Source organism: Salminus brasiliensis, chromosome 2 (genome assembly GCF_030463535.1).
Source record: "Salminus brasiliensis chromosome 2, fSalBra1.hap2, whole genome shotgun sequence".
NCBI classification, from domain to species: domain Eukaryota; kingdom Metazoa; phylum Chordata; class Actinopteri; order Characiformes; family Bryconidae; genus Salminus; species Salminus brasiliensis.
In genome coordinates this window covers 42,873,686-42,890,451 of record NC_132879.1, presented here as the reverse complement: position 1 = coordinate 42,890,451, position 16,766 = coordinate 42,873,686, and the positions used below count along the sequence as shown (strand labels likewise).

Here is a 16,766-nt window from a genome sequence, read left to right as displayed (position 1 = left end):
GCCAAGGTCTTTTGGGGTATTTCCGATATGGAGTGGTCCGTAACAACAGAAAGTGGTTCAAGGAAGGACAACCAGTGAACCTGCGACAGACATGGGCATCCAAGGCTCACTGATGCAGGGAATACGGGCTAGCCATTGCGGTCTGATCCAACAGAAGAACAACTATAGTACTGTATGCTGGCTATGTCTTATGTGTCTTAATGGGTCAGAGCTGTTGTGGTGACACAGGGTGGACTTACACAATATTAGTCAAGTAGTTTTAATGTAATGGCTGATCAGTGTATATTAACATTAAAATGTTTTCTTCTTTTACTTGAATGAAAATGATGATAAATTAATGATCGCACCAAAGATATTTCAGCAGCAGCCTTTCCTTTTTCATTAGGTTGTAGGAATGTACAGGTGCTGACAACTGCCAATCATATGAAATTTAAAGAATCCTAATGTTTCTATTGGAAAAGTTGCATATTTCTAATGAGAAAAAAAATCCTCTCAGACTCTTCGTCATTCATTATACAATTCACACCTTAAGCATTAACATATCCTCCACAGAACATGGCCTCAGTGTCCACTGCAAGATGGTAGCATCTGTTAATAGCATATTGTAGGGTGGAGTGGTAGTTGTGCCCTGTGGCGATGTCACCAGCAGGTGTGTGTGTGTGTGTGTGTACGTGAATGTGTGTGTGTGTTTTAGCCATTCAGCTGTGCCAGGGCTCTGTGAATAATGCATGTACAACAAACAAGAATCCTGTAGCGCTGATGTCCCACGTTATATTGCTCTAACGCTCTCCAGGATCCCTTCCTCGCTTCCAATAGCAGCATCCGCTCAGCAAAGACCCTAACCCCCTTCCCTCCTGCTTGGTGCCTGCTGGCCCAGATCAGGCTGTATGTGGGTTTCTGAAGCACTTCATCCTTCTAAAGGAAGGTGGGGTGAAGTGGTTCCTGTGGGATGTGAGCTGGTCGAGAGAGAAAAGGAGAGACAGAGAGAAAGAGAGGGAGAGAGACAGGGGCAGTAGAAATGCTCTGCAATGTCACAGCGTCCTCCAGCCTGCCGGCCGGCTCTGGGTCAGTGCACGCTGCTTTTAACTGGTCTGGTGAATGGACTCTCAGTAAAGGGCTACAGTATTTTTATCTGCAGCCATCACTCTTTGCCTTTCCTCTCTGGGTGGATACCTGGTCCATTTTTTTTCCTCTGGACATGTGACTCTTCATTTACATGAAAACAATGAGCTGTTAATTGAACAGTGGTGTGCATACAATCATGCAGATATAGGAGAGCAGCTTCGGATAATGTTCAGTTCAACCATTAGAGCAGGTAACAAATATGATCTTAATGATTTTTAGCATGGCATGATTATTAATGGTCTGAATATAGAGTTGGACAGTATTGACTTCTACTGTCTTCAGTAGACAGGGGTCTGGACAACTTCTACATCATTGAGATTTATTTTCACTGGTTTTCCACCACAAGTCTTCATCTCCATGGATTATAGGCCCACTACAGAAAAAAGCAGAAAGCTGTGATGCTGCTTGATCTTCTGTAAACAGCTTTCTTTTTAGGCAGTCCAGACCATCCACCTCCCTCCTGTCCTTCCTCTTCTTGCCCTTCCAATCGCATCCCCAACATCTCTCCTTCTAGCCAAGTCTTCATCTCCGCCAAGGAAGCATTGTCCGTTTCATTTCCACCACACTATCAAGGCTTGAGAAAGGTATACTTTCGTGCAGCGGTTTTCAGTTTAATATTTGGTCTCCAGCCTGCCCATGACCCCAGCTTTAATGGCTTCAGTTAATGTTGTTGTCTAAAGCAAGCCAGTATGCTTTCACTGCACAGCTTAAGCATATGGGAAGTACAAATGAGCTGGACACAAATTTCTGCAGACAAATGCACTGTCTGGTTGCAGTGCAGCAATGATAGCCTGTCAAATATCTGTGCCTTGCCATGCCAGAGAGCAGTCATACTGCTTCATCAGGATGTGATGGATTGCTTGTGCCTGTTCAAGGATCCACTCAATCATAGACCTAATGTGTAGCTCAGTCATTTCAAATTTATAATAAACTGATCTCGTAGCATTTATTAAAACAAATTATAGTCATAATAAGCCAGACCATTGCCTAGATGAGTTAAAATTCTTTTTTAAAACATAGGTCTGTATAAGTAGTCCTGTATAAGGATAAATATTGTTTATTTTTACATTCATAAATTTAATTTTTATCATTTAATTTGTTTAATTTAACTGGTTTTATATTCTTCTTCTTGTTATTATTATTATTATTAGTAGTAGTAGTAGTAATAGTAGTAGTAGTGTTAGTAGTAGTATTGGTGTTTTGGTGGTTGTTATTAATATTATTATTATTCCCATTTTTACTTTATTTTATCTAGTTTTGATTATTATAATTTATTGTTATTTTACTATATTGCTATTATTTTATATTTTTGTTTCTATGATTGTTTATTATTACTTTAGTTTATAATTATCTTTTTATTTTTTTATTTAAAAATGATAGGAAATCTGACCATTCAAATGTATGATTGTCATGTTGGCGGATGGCCTATGGCTTGCTAACTTTAAATAGCAACTATGAGTCAGACGTTGTGGCATACCTAATTGGTTCAAAGAATAATTAATTAAAGTTGGAACGGGGAATTCCATCTCTAAATTTTAGCCAGAAGGTTAGAAGATAACTTGTTAGAGGTATGCCTGGCTAACGGCTAGCCTGCAGCATCTCTTGTCTGCTGGGATTGTCTGCTGTTGATGCATGGAATTACAAGACATTTGGCAATTTCAGTTGTTTACAGAAAGCAGCTTAATTGCACCAAGAATTGCCTTCGCACCTACATCGTGTTGTAAAACTGATCATATGCTCAATTAGCAAAGAAAAAGGAACAATGAGGCGCTCTGCACTAAAGTTAAAAAGGAAAAAGTCCAAAATGCAGAATGCAGTTTTAGTGACTTAAGCTAACACCAAGCTACACCTCATTTAGAATGATCTGATCACTGATGTAGCTGACAGTTTCACCAATGGTTGCTGTCACTGTAGATGAGACATCAGATTTTAGTAGTATGGACATTGAGGATGGACTTTATATCACTGCAGTTCAATGAAACACATGTATCTCCATTTTTGTTTTTCTGTTTTCTCCATCGTTTGAACCCTGCAGCTGCTCTTTGCCTTGTGTAAATAAGTCTGGATAAATAGACCAATATTTCCAAAATGCTCTATTTTATTTCTTTCAGAAACCCTTATTTTACCTTAACTTCCATTTAAAGTGAATAACCCTTTTGCCTTTTACCGTTTTGGAGATACATGTGTTTTATTGGACAACGACGCTATTCAAATAAGCCTGATTAATTGGTGAGTGCTGTGTTGAAGATTTTTGTTGCGCTTATATATCATATCCTACCTTTGTAGAGTGGCTTTCCTAGTGGCAACAGAATGTGTATTACACATTAAGTTAAGCTTCAGGGAATAGACCAGATAAGTGAAGTGAAGAAAATGCATCTGTACACATAAAGTTGCATTTTCAGGACTTCTGAGCTGTCTTCTGCATACAAATGCATACAATAATGTAAGGTTGCACGTAAATGCATGTGTTCATTTTCCTGTGTGTTGAAAAATGTGCAATGGGGGAGGGGCTGATGCAGAAGGGGCACAATACCTAAACTGATTTTCCTTTTTTTCTGACATCAGTAAGAACCTTACTGAATCATGCATAAACATCCAACATGTTTTTTCCTACAATATTTCCATATTCAACATCAGGGCCCTGGTTTAGCAATCTTTAGATGAGTCAAACTGAACTGTTAATAAAGAATTGTAAAAGAAACAAGTGTAACAAGCGGGGGCGCGCGCCTGTATTGACAATTCACTGCCAAGATAGAAATGAACATCTTACTGTTGGCATCTGCCTAGGTTGTTTTCAGTCGGTGGTGCACCCGTGTTTTCCGTTGCTAAGACAGCAATACGCCAGAAATTGACCTGCATACACCTCAGATTCGAGACCACCACACCTATCGGCGTAGATGTATCCACATGTAGCATTGCTATTTAAGCAATGCAGGCGGAAGGTGTGAAAATAGACTGTTGGTGGGGTGTAAGATAGCAATGAGCATCGCGACACGCCTTGCGCAGGGTGCAAGATAGGGCCCCATGTCTCTGGATACTTGAACACAGTAAGTTCTCTTCCAGATTTTGATATGCCAGATCTAATAGACTCTTACTGTTATCATTAGCACATCTCATGGAAGCTTCTTCTGTTTGAGCTGACTCTCTCTGGAAACCTCATTTGTAAACTTGTAAATCTTAATTATATAGTGCAGCCCAGAGGAGCTAGGTTCCCTTTATGAGTCTTAGTTCTACTCAGCAGTTCCTCCTCAAGCTCTGTCTTCTGAGAGAGCATCCACTTCAGTGTCTCAGTTTTGGGCACGGCTATTTAAAAGAAAGGATATTACACAGAAGGTAAGGCTTGCGTAGTGGAGAATACCTATTTGTATATTTAAAAATCTATATTTTTAAATATGTTTTACACTTTATAACATATAACAGAACACATCCCCCCATATCCCACCTTGTTAAATCTTTGAACTGTCTGATTTCCTAGCAGAAATTTGAAGAGTCATAGGTTGGCTACAGTGTGTTTGGCCTAAATGATAAAGCCAAGTTGATGCTGTCACCTTAAAATCAGGGCTATGAATAGCTCCCCACATACCTGTCTTCATCTGAACACTCTGTTCTTTTTGTGAGAGCATGGAAGTGCACATTGGTTGCCAGATGTGGCCTTTCCTACAGTCCTTGCCATGCCTAGTTGTGACTCCAGGACTCCTACAGTGTGTTTGGATCTATGTTTAGCCTGCTTTCGAGTGGGCGGATCTCTGAGCGCTGATGCATGCTGGGAGAGCGGCTGAGTGAAGCTGATTGGATGTGACTTTTGGTCCTTGTGGAAGTACAGCTTTAAACCATGTTCTCTTCTTATGCAATAAACATCTCTCTCATTTAAACTGCCTTCTGACAGCTGTCGGCAGAGATGGCTCATACATGAGTCTTCATAAGAAAGAGAGTTTATTAGTTCTGTAGGAGCCCTTTATATGACACTTATTTAGCTTTATTGGATGGGTGAATATGAGCATTTTAAGTGACTGGCAGAACCTCTCGACTACTGTTTGCCATTCGTGTCTTAAACTGTAACCAAAAAGCAAAATGTTTAAATTCTGCAACCTAATCAACCTCTTTCTTTTTCTTTTTTTGCTTCTTCCAATCTTGTATCTTTCTTTCTTTCATTATAGCTGTTGGAGTGCAGATGTCTCTGGAGATGTTGGAGAAGAGGTTGTGGGCCATCACAACTCAGGTAACTGCAGTAACAGCATTTATTCTTGTGTTCTTGTATATTAGCTGTCATACACAGAGTAAAGGGCCACCACAAGGGAATGCTTTTTGGGTTTTTTTCCCTAAAATGTCCACTGGGTGAAGCAGGCCCATATTTTGGGGGAACCACTATTAAAGCAGTGTTGCAGTGTACAATTTCTTTTACAATTTCTGAAAGCAGCAGCTATTAATGTTCAATTAAAATGGTTTGCTCTCAGGGGCAACCTTATCAATGATCGCTATCCCACCTATACCTTAGCATTAAAGGTGACAGACCCCCACTCTTAACCTCTGCACACTGCTCTGCCTGATATACCAACACCAATACAACATACACTGCTTTTACATTTACAGCATTTGGCCGATGCTGTTGTCCAGACTGACTCGTGGACAAAAGTATTTGGGTACCTGCTTATTCATTGTTTCTTCCAAAATGAAGGGTATTCAAAAGAGTTTATCCTGCTTTTGTCCAGCTAGATTTTGAGGCATTGCTGTGTGGACCTCGTTAGCGAGGTCAGGATAGGTTAGCTGATCACCCCCTCACCTTATCTCCAACTCTCCAACTCATCCCTCAACCAACAAGTAAAGGTGCACGTATTTGTCACTGTACAGTGTGCACTATACAGCGAAATGGGTCCTCCGCATTTAACCCATCTGTGGTAGTGAACACACACTCACACACACACACTAGTGAGCTAGGGGCAGTGAGTACACACACACACACAGCGGTGGGCAGCCGCCCGGGGAGCAGAAAGGGTAAAGGGCCTTGCTTGTTATCGATAACCCAGTTCTCTAACCGCTGAGCCACCACTGCCCCCTGACCACAGATGTTATTTAGGTAGTGGCCCATTTAGTAGTGAGACTGTGATTGTGGGTAACACCATCATTGAGGCACCATCATTCCAGAGTCCACAGTTCCACTGCTCCATAGCTCAAAGCTGGGGGGCTTTATACCTCTCTAGCTGGCCTTAAGCATGGTGCCAATAGGTTCATTCTTATCTGCTCAAAAGAGTCCTATTCTATTGGCAATACTTCTCCACAGGGACTGGACAAGATGTGTGTGTGTGCATTTGCACGTTTGGGTCAGCAATGAGTGCTGAAACTTCAACCAGCTGAAAGCATTCATTAGATAGCAGAAGGGGTGTCCACAAACATTTGGACATATGATGTACATTTTATTTATGCTACACAGGTAGGTGATTGTAGGTTTAGGAATGATTCCCAATGAGTCTTATTTTTGCGTGGTGTGATTTGCTTGACTGGTCGGGACATTAAACCCCAGTCTACCATGTGGAGGGCTGTTACCCACAATCACAGTCTCACTACTAAATGGGCCACTACCTAAATAACATCTGTGGTCAGTAAATGACCAGTGATGAATTAGGTGGCGGGTGGTTGACAAATTGCACTTGACAACAGATTAGGCTATGGTCTGTGATTATGCCTCGTTAAAGTTGACCTTTTAAGGACGGTGGACATCATAAAGTGAATGGATGGTGCGTAATGACCCCTTATGGGGCTGTCATATGTTTGACAAGCACAATCTTTTTTTGTTATTGTAAGGAGTCACTGATCTTATTGTAATTCAGGCCACATCATAACTGTTCATTCCATTGACATAATGGATTGTGGATGAATTGGTCATTGTTGCTGTCATGTTTGGCATGTGCTTTAGTGTCATTGAAACCAGACTCTGACTGATGGCTTGCTCTGGCGGGTGCCATATGCCATCAGTCTCAATACACTGATGTCAGTGATGTCACGGCCACCATGTGGTCCAGTGGAGTTTTTATTAACAGAACACTGTGTACCATGACACTGTTTTCAGATTATAAGAAAAATTGCAGTGTTGAATTAACTACTGTTTACCCTACAGATTTTACCAACCGCCATAACATTAGTACCGGACAGGTGAAGTGAACAACGCTAATTAGCTTCATCTATAGCATCTGTCAAGGGGTGGATATATTAGGCAGGTGTAAGGATGTGAGAAACTTTGACAAGGGCCAAATTGTGATGGCTAGAGGACTGGGACAACCGGTGAACTGGCGACAGAGTCATGGGCACCTAACCGTATTTGACCACTGCATTTGCTCTATATGTGTTCCCATCTTTGCAGGGTTCATGTTCAGATTGTGCAGATGCAACTGTGTAGGCACATACTTGTTGTGCACAGTGGAATGTTGCTTTTGCCTGATTGGCTGCCACTTGTAATTTGCATCTCCAGCTAGCCCACAATCCCTCGCACATTTATTTTACAACCACCCATTGAAAATGAACTGAGGGCGAAAAGTTCAGAGGGCGAATTCACAGGCTGTAGACATATTGTACGGCTCACTGATCCATGGAGGCCCCACTTCGCAACATAAAGGATCTGCTGCTAACATCTTGGTGCCAGATGGCACAGGACATCTTGTGTAGTCCACACCTTGAATGATTAAATCTGTTCTGGCGGCAAGAGGGGCACCTACTGAATATTAGGCATGTGGTATTAATGTTATGGCTGTGTCTGTATGACACTGTGTCCTGACACTGAGTAAAAACAAACAAACTAACGCAATGTTGATCCAGTGTGTGTGTGAGTGAGAGAGAGAGAGTGAGAGAGAGAGAGACAGAGAGAGAGAAAGAGAGAGAGAGGGAGTGCGTAGAGGGTTGGGGTGGTTAATTTAGACCTCAGGGTTTAAAGCAGGTTTAAATAAAGCTGGCAGCTGTCAGAGATGGGGTGGCTTATGTAAGGCAGCCTGGGTCTGAATTGAGTGAAGCAGTACATGCACTCCCAAACACACTGCTCCTCACACTGCTTCCTGTGCTGTGCTGTAGCTCTGTCACTAAAAAAGGCATCATATATAACAGAGAGAGAGAGAGAGAAGCAAAGAGTTCTGACATATTTGCCTAGTTGCTATTGTACCAGGGACATAGCCAGGGCTACCAAGGCCCATCCTGATTGGTCACAGTTATCGTTGTAGTGTGGCCAGTCAAACTCATTCCAGAATGTACATGGTGATGTCTAAGAACCAATCTCAAGCTCTGTTTTTATTTTCCTGACCATCCAATCACTGCTTTGCAACCGTTGCTATCCACCACGACCAGGATCCTCAATTTCTTAGTCAGCGTGCCAGTGTTTGAATTAAAAGCTCAAGCAGATTACACGATGCATGTTGGGAAGCTGTAAAAGCAAGATCCTGCTCCTGAAAGAGTACAGTATGTCATATTCAGCTGAAGCTGAAGATGGCTCCTGTTTTACATTTGAATTATGTGTTCCACCTTAAATTGTGCACCAGTAAAGGTGGAAAAGATTAACAAGGAGAACCTTGTTGTTTTAAATCAAAGCCAAAAACAAATGAAAAATGTCATTGGTGGTCCACAAACGTGGCACTTACAGTGCTCTTTTATTATAAAAGCTGAAATGAGTTATGTGTCAAAATGTCACACAAGCAAACGTGTACTACAGTGCATTGTGTGATCAAAGGTAAGACAAAGAAAAAGCCTATAAACACTTGCCTGTCGTGGCAGTAGCTACGCCACGTTAGCCTGGGATGCTAAAGCGTGTGTTTACTGTAACAACATTAATTAAACATTAATTACAACAAGCCGTTTCTGCTGTTCACTGGGAGTGATGAAGGTCTGTGTTCATATATAGTTGTATATATAGTTGTTATATAGTTGTGGTTGGTGTGGCGCAACAGATAACACCACCACCTACCATTGCGTTACAACAACACCATGTGGGAGACCAGGGTTTGATTCCCGGTCTGGGTGACTATGCTGCGCTACACCAATAAGAGTCCCTGGGCAAGACTCCTAACACTACATTGGCCCACCTCTGTAATACGAGTAACCTTGTAAGTCGCTCTGGATAAGAGCGTCTGCTAAATGCCATAAATGTAAATGTATATAGAACTACAGGTATGTATTAATATTGTGCCCCATGTATGCCTGTACCTACTGAATATGCAATAAGTAATGTGAAACCTTTGAGTGAACAAAATTATCTTCATTACTAAGTCACTGTTTGCCTTTAGTTGTAAATATTTCATTAATACGTACATTTTGTTTTGTTTTGCTGTAGTTTTACTACTACAATAATAAAAAAAAATTATTTCCATTTTTGCCATTTTGACAGTTGACAGTTTCCTTTACATTGTGGGCCCTATCTTACACCCTGCACAAGGGGGCGTTGCAATGCGCATTGCTATCTTACACCCCACCAACAGTCTAATTCCACGCCTTCCTGCGTAATTTAAATAGAAACGGTGTTTGCGCAAGGCGTACTATTCCCACCGCTACAATAGCAAAGACACACTGACACATTCTACGGTCCAGTGTCTCAATTTCATGAGAAATGGACCAATAGAAATGCTCCAAAATGACTTGGAATACAAGCATTTTACATTGACTTCCATAGTTAAGTTAAAAATTCACTAAAGGGTTAGGTTAGTGTTTTTCCCTTTTCTGTAAAGTTGACATTTTGTAGGTTTGCATGTGCAGCAAATGATGTGTCTAGATATGAGTGGCGAGTGTCAGTCTGAGTAGCGAAGAACACTGAGAGTGATGGATTTGATGGAGATAATGGAGGTGTGCTGCGTAACACAAGCTGCTGCACTCCTCTGGCTTGCCAAGGTAGAAGGAGCGACTGCATAAGTGGCTCTGCGTTGGCAGGACACCACTGGAAAAGAATTAATAGCATAATTCATCAGGAACAGAACACATTCATTATCGGAACTCCAAGGAACCAGTGCTTGCATAGGCACATACAAATATGCGCACACACCCTCACACAGCTTGACAACTGCAGCAGCTTAATTGCAGAGCAGGGTATTTTGGTAGTTTTGTGAGCTGGGGATAGCTATATTAGTACATATATCAAGTAAATTTGTTTGCTAACCCATTTGCTTTTTTTCCCTCACTCTCTCCTCTATTTGCTCCTGCTGGTTTGGACACAGCCCAACGATACAGATGTAAGTTAACACTGTTATTTCCCATCTGGAAAATAATGTCATCACAATAACGTTCAGTAATGCTTGTTGACTCAGCAGTCAGTCTGACTCATAGCTGCTCAACAAGTGTGCCGGGATTGAATCAATGAGATGGGCTTTCTGATTAGATCACAAACACACACACTCACAGCTGGCCTACCACACAAATGCAACAGTGTTTATACCAGTGAACCTTTAGTGGTGTCACACAATATAGAGTACAAAGCAGCTGTGCTCTGGAAGTATGGGTTCATTAAAGCAACATAATGTGTCAATTTCTGCCTTAAAACAACAGCTTCAAAATCATTTTGTAAGGGGGAGAATGGCGTCTCTGTCATTGCCACTCCGGGCCAAAAGAGCTGCTACTGCACTGTGTAATAACATATATACATATTAGGTCGCAAATGAAAAGTCAGTCCTTGAAGTTGGTGTGTTGGAAGTAGGAATCTAAGCCACTTGTGTTCCTGGTATATAGTTGTCAGTACCTACCAAAAGTGACGGAAGAGGGGACAACCAATTAGCCTGTGATGGGTGTAAAAAGTATATGCTAGTGTAGCATAAACTGCTGGAAAAAAGTTCATGCCGTATGTCTTGTGGAGTTAATGCCTCGATAGGTTTAGAGTAGCTTGAGCTGCACAAGAGGAGCCTGCAAAGTACTGAGCATTGATTATCCTATCCATCTGATCGATTGGTGAGGTTGTAGAATCTCCAAAGTCAGGACTAGTCAATACTGACACTACATTAAAACACACATGTATTTCTGTCCATTTTCATTCCTTCGTGATACACAGGTAGTCATATGATCTAAGGCAGTCTCTCTGTGTCTCTCTCTGTGTCACCTCGTTCAGTGTGCCGGAGTGGAAGGGCTGTGTCCACTGAGCTGCACAAAGAGTACAGTAAGTGATGCTTTAGTAACTCTCCTTTTGACCTCTAGAGCACACTTGAAATTTGTTTATGAAGAAGTGGGAGTCAAGTCATATAACCCAGCAGTTTTTAACCACTTAAAATCCCAGCAATATCTCACCTTAAGGGGACTGCAATGCAAACAAGCTGGCCTTTTCTAGGCCCATAGACGGCTGTAATAAATGTTTGAATGCACTTAACATTGCTGTTTTGTCTATAAGTAGATATAAACACACTTAGTGACAAAACCTATCTGTCTTCCTTTCAGCGAGTAGTACCCCCCAGTCAGGCTGGTTAGTGTGGCCTTATACATGTGCTGCTTTTGACTGATATATCCATATGGTTATCAGCTTAGCTTAAATAAAAGTCACAGATATATCTACCATAAACTAGAATACTTTCATCTCTCCAGTCGACTCTGCCTTCTTCCTTTATATTTGTTGATACTCTCTTAAACCCTGTCTTATCAACTTGACTCTTGAATATTTATTTTTATAAGGTATCTAAACATATTTTTAAGGGGATTAAGTGTTGGTTGTGAAAGGAGCAAAGGCACTGACTGTTCCCAGAGATTACTATGTTAGAAGCAAAAATTAAAGGAACACTGGCTACACTACCTGGATGTGGCAGATAGGAAAAAGGTATTACGAGTGGTGCTTTAGGGTTGATTTGCTTCCTCTAGCCCTGGAGGGCAAGATGGAATCAGTCAAGTATCAGGAAATCCTATGAGAAAACAAACATCATGCCTTCTGTGAGGAAGCTGAAGCTTGGGCGTCAGTTGGCGTTCAGATCTCTTCCAAACGGGATAGTTCATCCCAAGCATACCTCAGAATCCCAAACCAATCCAAGGACTGGTTTCAGAAGAAGTCCTGGCAGATTCTGGAGTGGCCATCATGGTCACCTGACCTGATTCTGTAGAATCTTGGGATCTGAAGACTGGGATTTGATGAAGACAGTTGTAGCAACCCCATTAATATTAGTGAACTGGAGGTCACTGCCTATGAGGAATGGGCTAAGATTCTGTTGGGTTTTTTTTGGGGGGGGGTTACGTTTTTTTTTTTTTTTTGAAGGAGTGGCACCACACCTCAGTTTGTATCAGTGACATTTTCTGGCATTATGTTCTTGATTTTCAACTAATAATTGTCAATAATTATGAAATGAAACTCTCTATCTCTCTATCTCTCTCACCTTCTCCTAAGGAACTCAACTGTTACATCATTGACAGTAACGGCTTCATCCTCATCTCCAAAGACAGGAACGAGGTGTGTGGCCTTGCACCTTCTCAGCAATGTGTGTATAAGCATGTGTGAGTAGGGGTGTTGAGACTGTGGGCTGGAGCAGAGTTACAGTATCTGCAGCCTACTCAGTGCGAATGTACATTCCTGCTGCATTTTCAGGATTCTTTAGACAACGTCACCAAACATGATCTTTTTATGGTCATTACTGGCATTTTAACACACATACACACTCCGATTCTTACATTTCATTCTTTAGTCTAGTTGTATATATTATAACATATATATAATTAGAATGTATATAAGTAAATTATATGTTAATTTACAATGCTAGTGTTTTGTATGATGGTCTGTCTACATCTTTCTGATGGTCAAAGTCACGGGTATCCTACCACTGTTCACCTCATGTCATCTTTCCTGTTACCAGCAGAGGGCTCCCACAGCCTTTTGTTTTTGACCCTGACATTTTTTTAACATTGTAGGTCAGGCCCTTCGTGTCATGTTTGGAAATTCATACAGACCTAAAATTCACAAGCATTTTGAATCTGAGCCACAATATAAGTAACTGGCTTTATTTATTTATGCATTTATTTAAATAGTCAATAAAGAAGTCAATCAAGTATTTAGTGAGTCCGCCCTTTACCTGTATAACAGCTTTCATTCTTTTCAGGAGACTTGCTTGAGTTTTTCTGCAGAGATTTACAGTTTTTTCCACACCTCAGAAATTCTTAGAAGTCTTAGAAGTTGAAGCCTTTTCTGCTTCTTATTATCCAAGTCATCCTAAACACATGCAATGATGTTGAGGTCTGCACTCTCAATAAAGGGTCATCAGTCGTTTTTTCTGAGAACCCCAGCAACTTCAGTAGTTTGATTTAATCCCGTGTTTTGATTTAATCAAATTATTTTCTTAGTATGAGCTTTCTGAACAGCTCCACATCCCTTTAGACCCACAGTTGAGTTAAGTTGTCCTCTCACAGTGGAAGAGATGGACAAAAAGATCTGTGAATTTGCTCTGATCTGAACTAAGAGTGGAACTTGAAGTGTTGTTTGTCTAATGGGGATGGTTGTAGTGGTCTACCAAGTTGTGCACAGTTGTTAGGAGTCCCACTATATTTGTATCCATTCCCATTTCAAACTCTTGTTTGGGAACTTGGGGCTGATTTTTCCTGTATTTCTTAGGCTTCTCAGAAACATATCCTGAACAACTGATCAGTAACCTATTGGATGTTTTGACTGGAAGTGAAAATAGTGAGGAGTGGTCTCTGACTTTTGCCCAGTGCTATAGTTTTGTTTTGCTTCTCGACTGTAATTGAAGTGAGCAGAGATTATTATGGTTGCTTGTGGGGAGGGGGGACATGCATCACAATGTCTAATAAATATTTCATCCCAGTTCTAGTGGTTCAGTGGTTCTACCTTATACTCTAAAAAGCATTGAGAAAAACAGTGGGTCTCACTCAGGGTCAGTTGCTTAAAGCATGCTTTGGAAAGGCATTAATGCATTTGTGCTGCTCCGTGTGACCGCCGTAGTGTTTGTAGGTAGATAAGACAGAAGACGGGGGTAGAAAGGAACACAGAGAAGAAAGAGTAAGAGAGATATAGAATGGCAGGGGTAGAAGAATGACGAAGAGGCGAAAAAGGAGCAGGGAGGGGCGAGAGAGGAAACGCATGAAAACACAGAGAGAGAGAGAGAGAGAGAGAGAGAGAGAGAGAGTGAGAGTAGTGTGTCATGGAACAGTGCAGTATGAAGGCAGGGAATGCTGGGTGAACTGAATAATTTATTCCCTTCTGTGTGCTACTGTGCAGCTGCTATGAGCAGCTCCAGCTCAACCCAAACTGGCTATTTCAACTTTTCCATTTCGTCAGAAAAGTGCAGACAACTTTGCCACTACTAAAGCATTCAAATGGCGGTAGTCGTGCTGCTGTAAGCTAACTGGGCCATGGTTCCCTGAGGTCATCCTTGTTTGCTGAAATACTGTCATGATGTCCATGTCGAGTTGAAAGTTCTGTATTTAACCATGCATCTTTTCTTTGCAGGTTGGCAGATTTTTTGGGGAAATCGACGGGTCGGTGATGTCTCAGTTGCTGCGGATGGGCATGTTTAAAAGGTGTGGCATTGTACCGCCCCTGTTTATTAGAAAAAACAACCTTGTAGGTCCATTTTGTGTGTCTGGCCACTTTGTGGGTCCACCTTCTTGGTACACAGGTAGCCACTTGGTTGGTCGATGAGCCTTGGTTGATTTGTGCATGACATCCGATGGACTCCAGTCTATAACCCATTTGAAGCAGTGGTGGCTCATTGGTTAGAGCACTGGGTATTGATCACAGGGTCTGCTAAGCTACCACTGTTGGGCCCCTGAGCAAAGCCCAAGGGTGCCGTAACAATGCTGACCCTGCGCTCTGACCCCAGCTTCCCTGGCTGAAATATGTGAAGAGAACAGTACGGTTGTACTGAACAAGATAATTAAGGTACTTACTTAATTGTACACCAGTAGTGAAGTTAATGTAGGTGGGGCATAAAGTATCCAGAGTGAGAGCACAATGTAAGTACCATGTATACTGTCACATTATTGAATTAGCAGTGTGTGTGTTTCTGCAGGATTTCCCTATATGACTACCAGGCCATGTGTAAAGTGAATCCCCATTCGACCAGCAGTGCACGTCCACTTCTAAGTGTATGTATCTAATCCTCCATTGTTTTGTTTTTTTACTGCTTTTTATATAATTAATCTGCACTAAGGCTGAGATGAGCTATTGTGTAAGACTAGCCCATGTACTACATTTCACATCAACTCAGTTCAGTTCAATTACACTGTATTCCTAATGTAATATTTCTCTACTGCATCAGTCCACATGCTTCTTTCACTCCCAGTGATGGTTCTGTATCTCTCAGCTTGTAAAATTCACATGAAAAGCATGTGTCCTTTACTGGTGGCTCAAAGTGCGAATTCCATTTCCTGAGGAGCCCAGGAGCAATAAATCGCAATTTTCACATAATGCTGCTTTAAATCTGCCTCCAAACTGATTGTTAGGGTAACAATTTAAGGACCAGTGGACAAACATCATGTCGTTTTTTACTAGTTACAGAAATCTAGATAAAGATTAAAGTTAGATGTTTAATCCACCCCAGAGAAAAAAAGAACAGAGTGAGGCTTAGTTACAGAGAAGAATTAGCTGCTCTTCAGTGTTTGAATGAAATATCGGTGGCAAAAATGGGTTTTACTTTATTACTCATTTTAACTCTCCTTTATTCCACCCTCTTTTTCTCTCAGCCTTTTTACAACATGATGGCAGCTCTAAAATGGTTTATGTACAACGTCCTATTGTAAGTAAAGGCCACTTTCATTTCAATAATAAAGGGAAGATAAATGATAATCAATTCATACTTGGAAACTATTTTGTTGTTCTCTTGTTTTTTTCTGAGACAGGTTTTTACTGGACTTCAACATCTTTGGGTTGTGGCATTCAGATCATTTTGTTGATGGTGAGTGCAGAGACAGGCACAGTAAATTACAAAAGAAAAATATTTTTTATCATTACATCCTGTTGTCACTGTCCGAAGAAAACCTTGAGTAACTGGAACAGAAGCTTTTCAAAAGAAAAAAAAAGTCTATAGATTTTTTAGAGGACACAGGCTTCTCATCAGGCTTTATGAAGGTGCTTTCCAGAAAGAATTTGAGGTTTTATTTGGACTGCAGCAGTGTTTTCCATTTTGTATGTTCACATTCCATTGCTTCTCATTTACATCCGTTTGTGTCCATCATCATCCTCATCATCATCTTCATCATTGTCATCATGTTCATTGTCATCATCCATTGGCCACATTTCTGAACATTTTTGAACTCACCACTCACTCCCGCTCAGCTAAGGCCTCCTTTCATGCATGTAAGTGATAGCCCTAACACCTCATTACTAAGCACATACCGTGTGTGTGTGTGTGTGTATGTGTGTGTGTGTGTGTGTGCCAAGTAAGGGTGCAAAGGGTGCATTAGAGCCAGAGATCAAATCTATTAGGTTTGTTTTTGCTGAATTATTGATTAATGTCTTACCATGGATTACAGTGTACAGTGTAGGGGTGGGCGAAATGTGTGTGTGGATAAAAAAGGCAACAAATAAAATGAATAAGCAGTGCAGTATTTTTTTAATATTATATATAACTAAATATAATAAGAAGAAAATATTTGACTTAATTTTTTTGTACTGATTCCATTTAACAGGACGAGTTATGCTCTCTCTTTGTAATGAAATATGCAATAGTGGTACCTGCAATATACACAATCATTGTTAATGTATT

General features: G+C 41.0%; 1 protein-coding gene across 4 annotated transcripts in view; it reads left to right on the top strand.

The window, feature by feature from the left end:
- cacna2d4a (calcium channel, voltage-dependent, alpha 2/delta subunit 4a) overlaps window positions 1–16,766 on the top strand; it is a 118,993-nt gene that overhangs the window by 97,191 nt on the left and 5,036 nt on the right. For 3 of the 4 annotated variants that reach the window (XM_072672842.1, XM_072672840.1, XM_072672843.1), the window contains 9 exons: window positions 5,283–5,344; window positions 10,305–10,319; window positions 11,186–11,233; window positions 12,440–12,502; window positions 14,510–14,580; window positions 15,072–15,147; window positions 15,745–15,797; window positions 15,901–15,956; window positions 16,337–16,357. In XM_072672842.1, the coding sequence (XP_072528943.1) occupies window positions 5,283–5,344; window positions 10,305–10,319; window positions 11,186–11,233; window positions 12,440–12,502; window positions 14,510–14,580; window positions 15,072–15,147; window positions 15,745–15,797; window positions 15,901–15,956; window positions 16,337–16,357 (465 nt within the window). The remainder of the gene's footprint in view (window positions 1–5,282; window positions 5,345–10,304; window positions 10,320–11,185; window positions 11,234–12,439; window positions 12,503–14,509; window positions 14,581–15,071; window positions 15,148–15,744; window positions 15,798–15,900; window positions 15,957–16,336; window positions 16,358–16,766) is intronic. The other variant, XM_072672841.1, reaches the window with a different exon arrangement.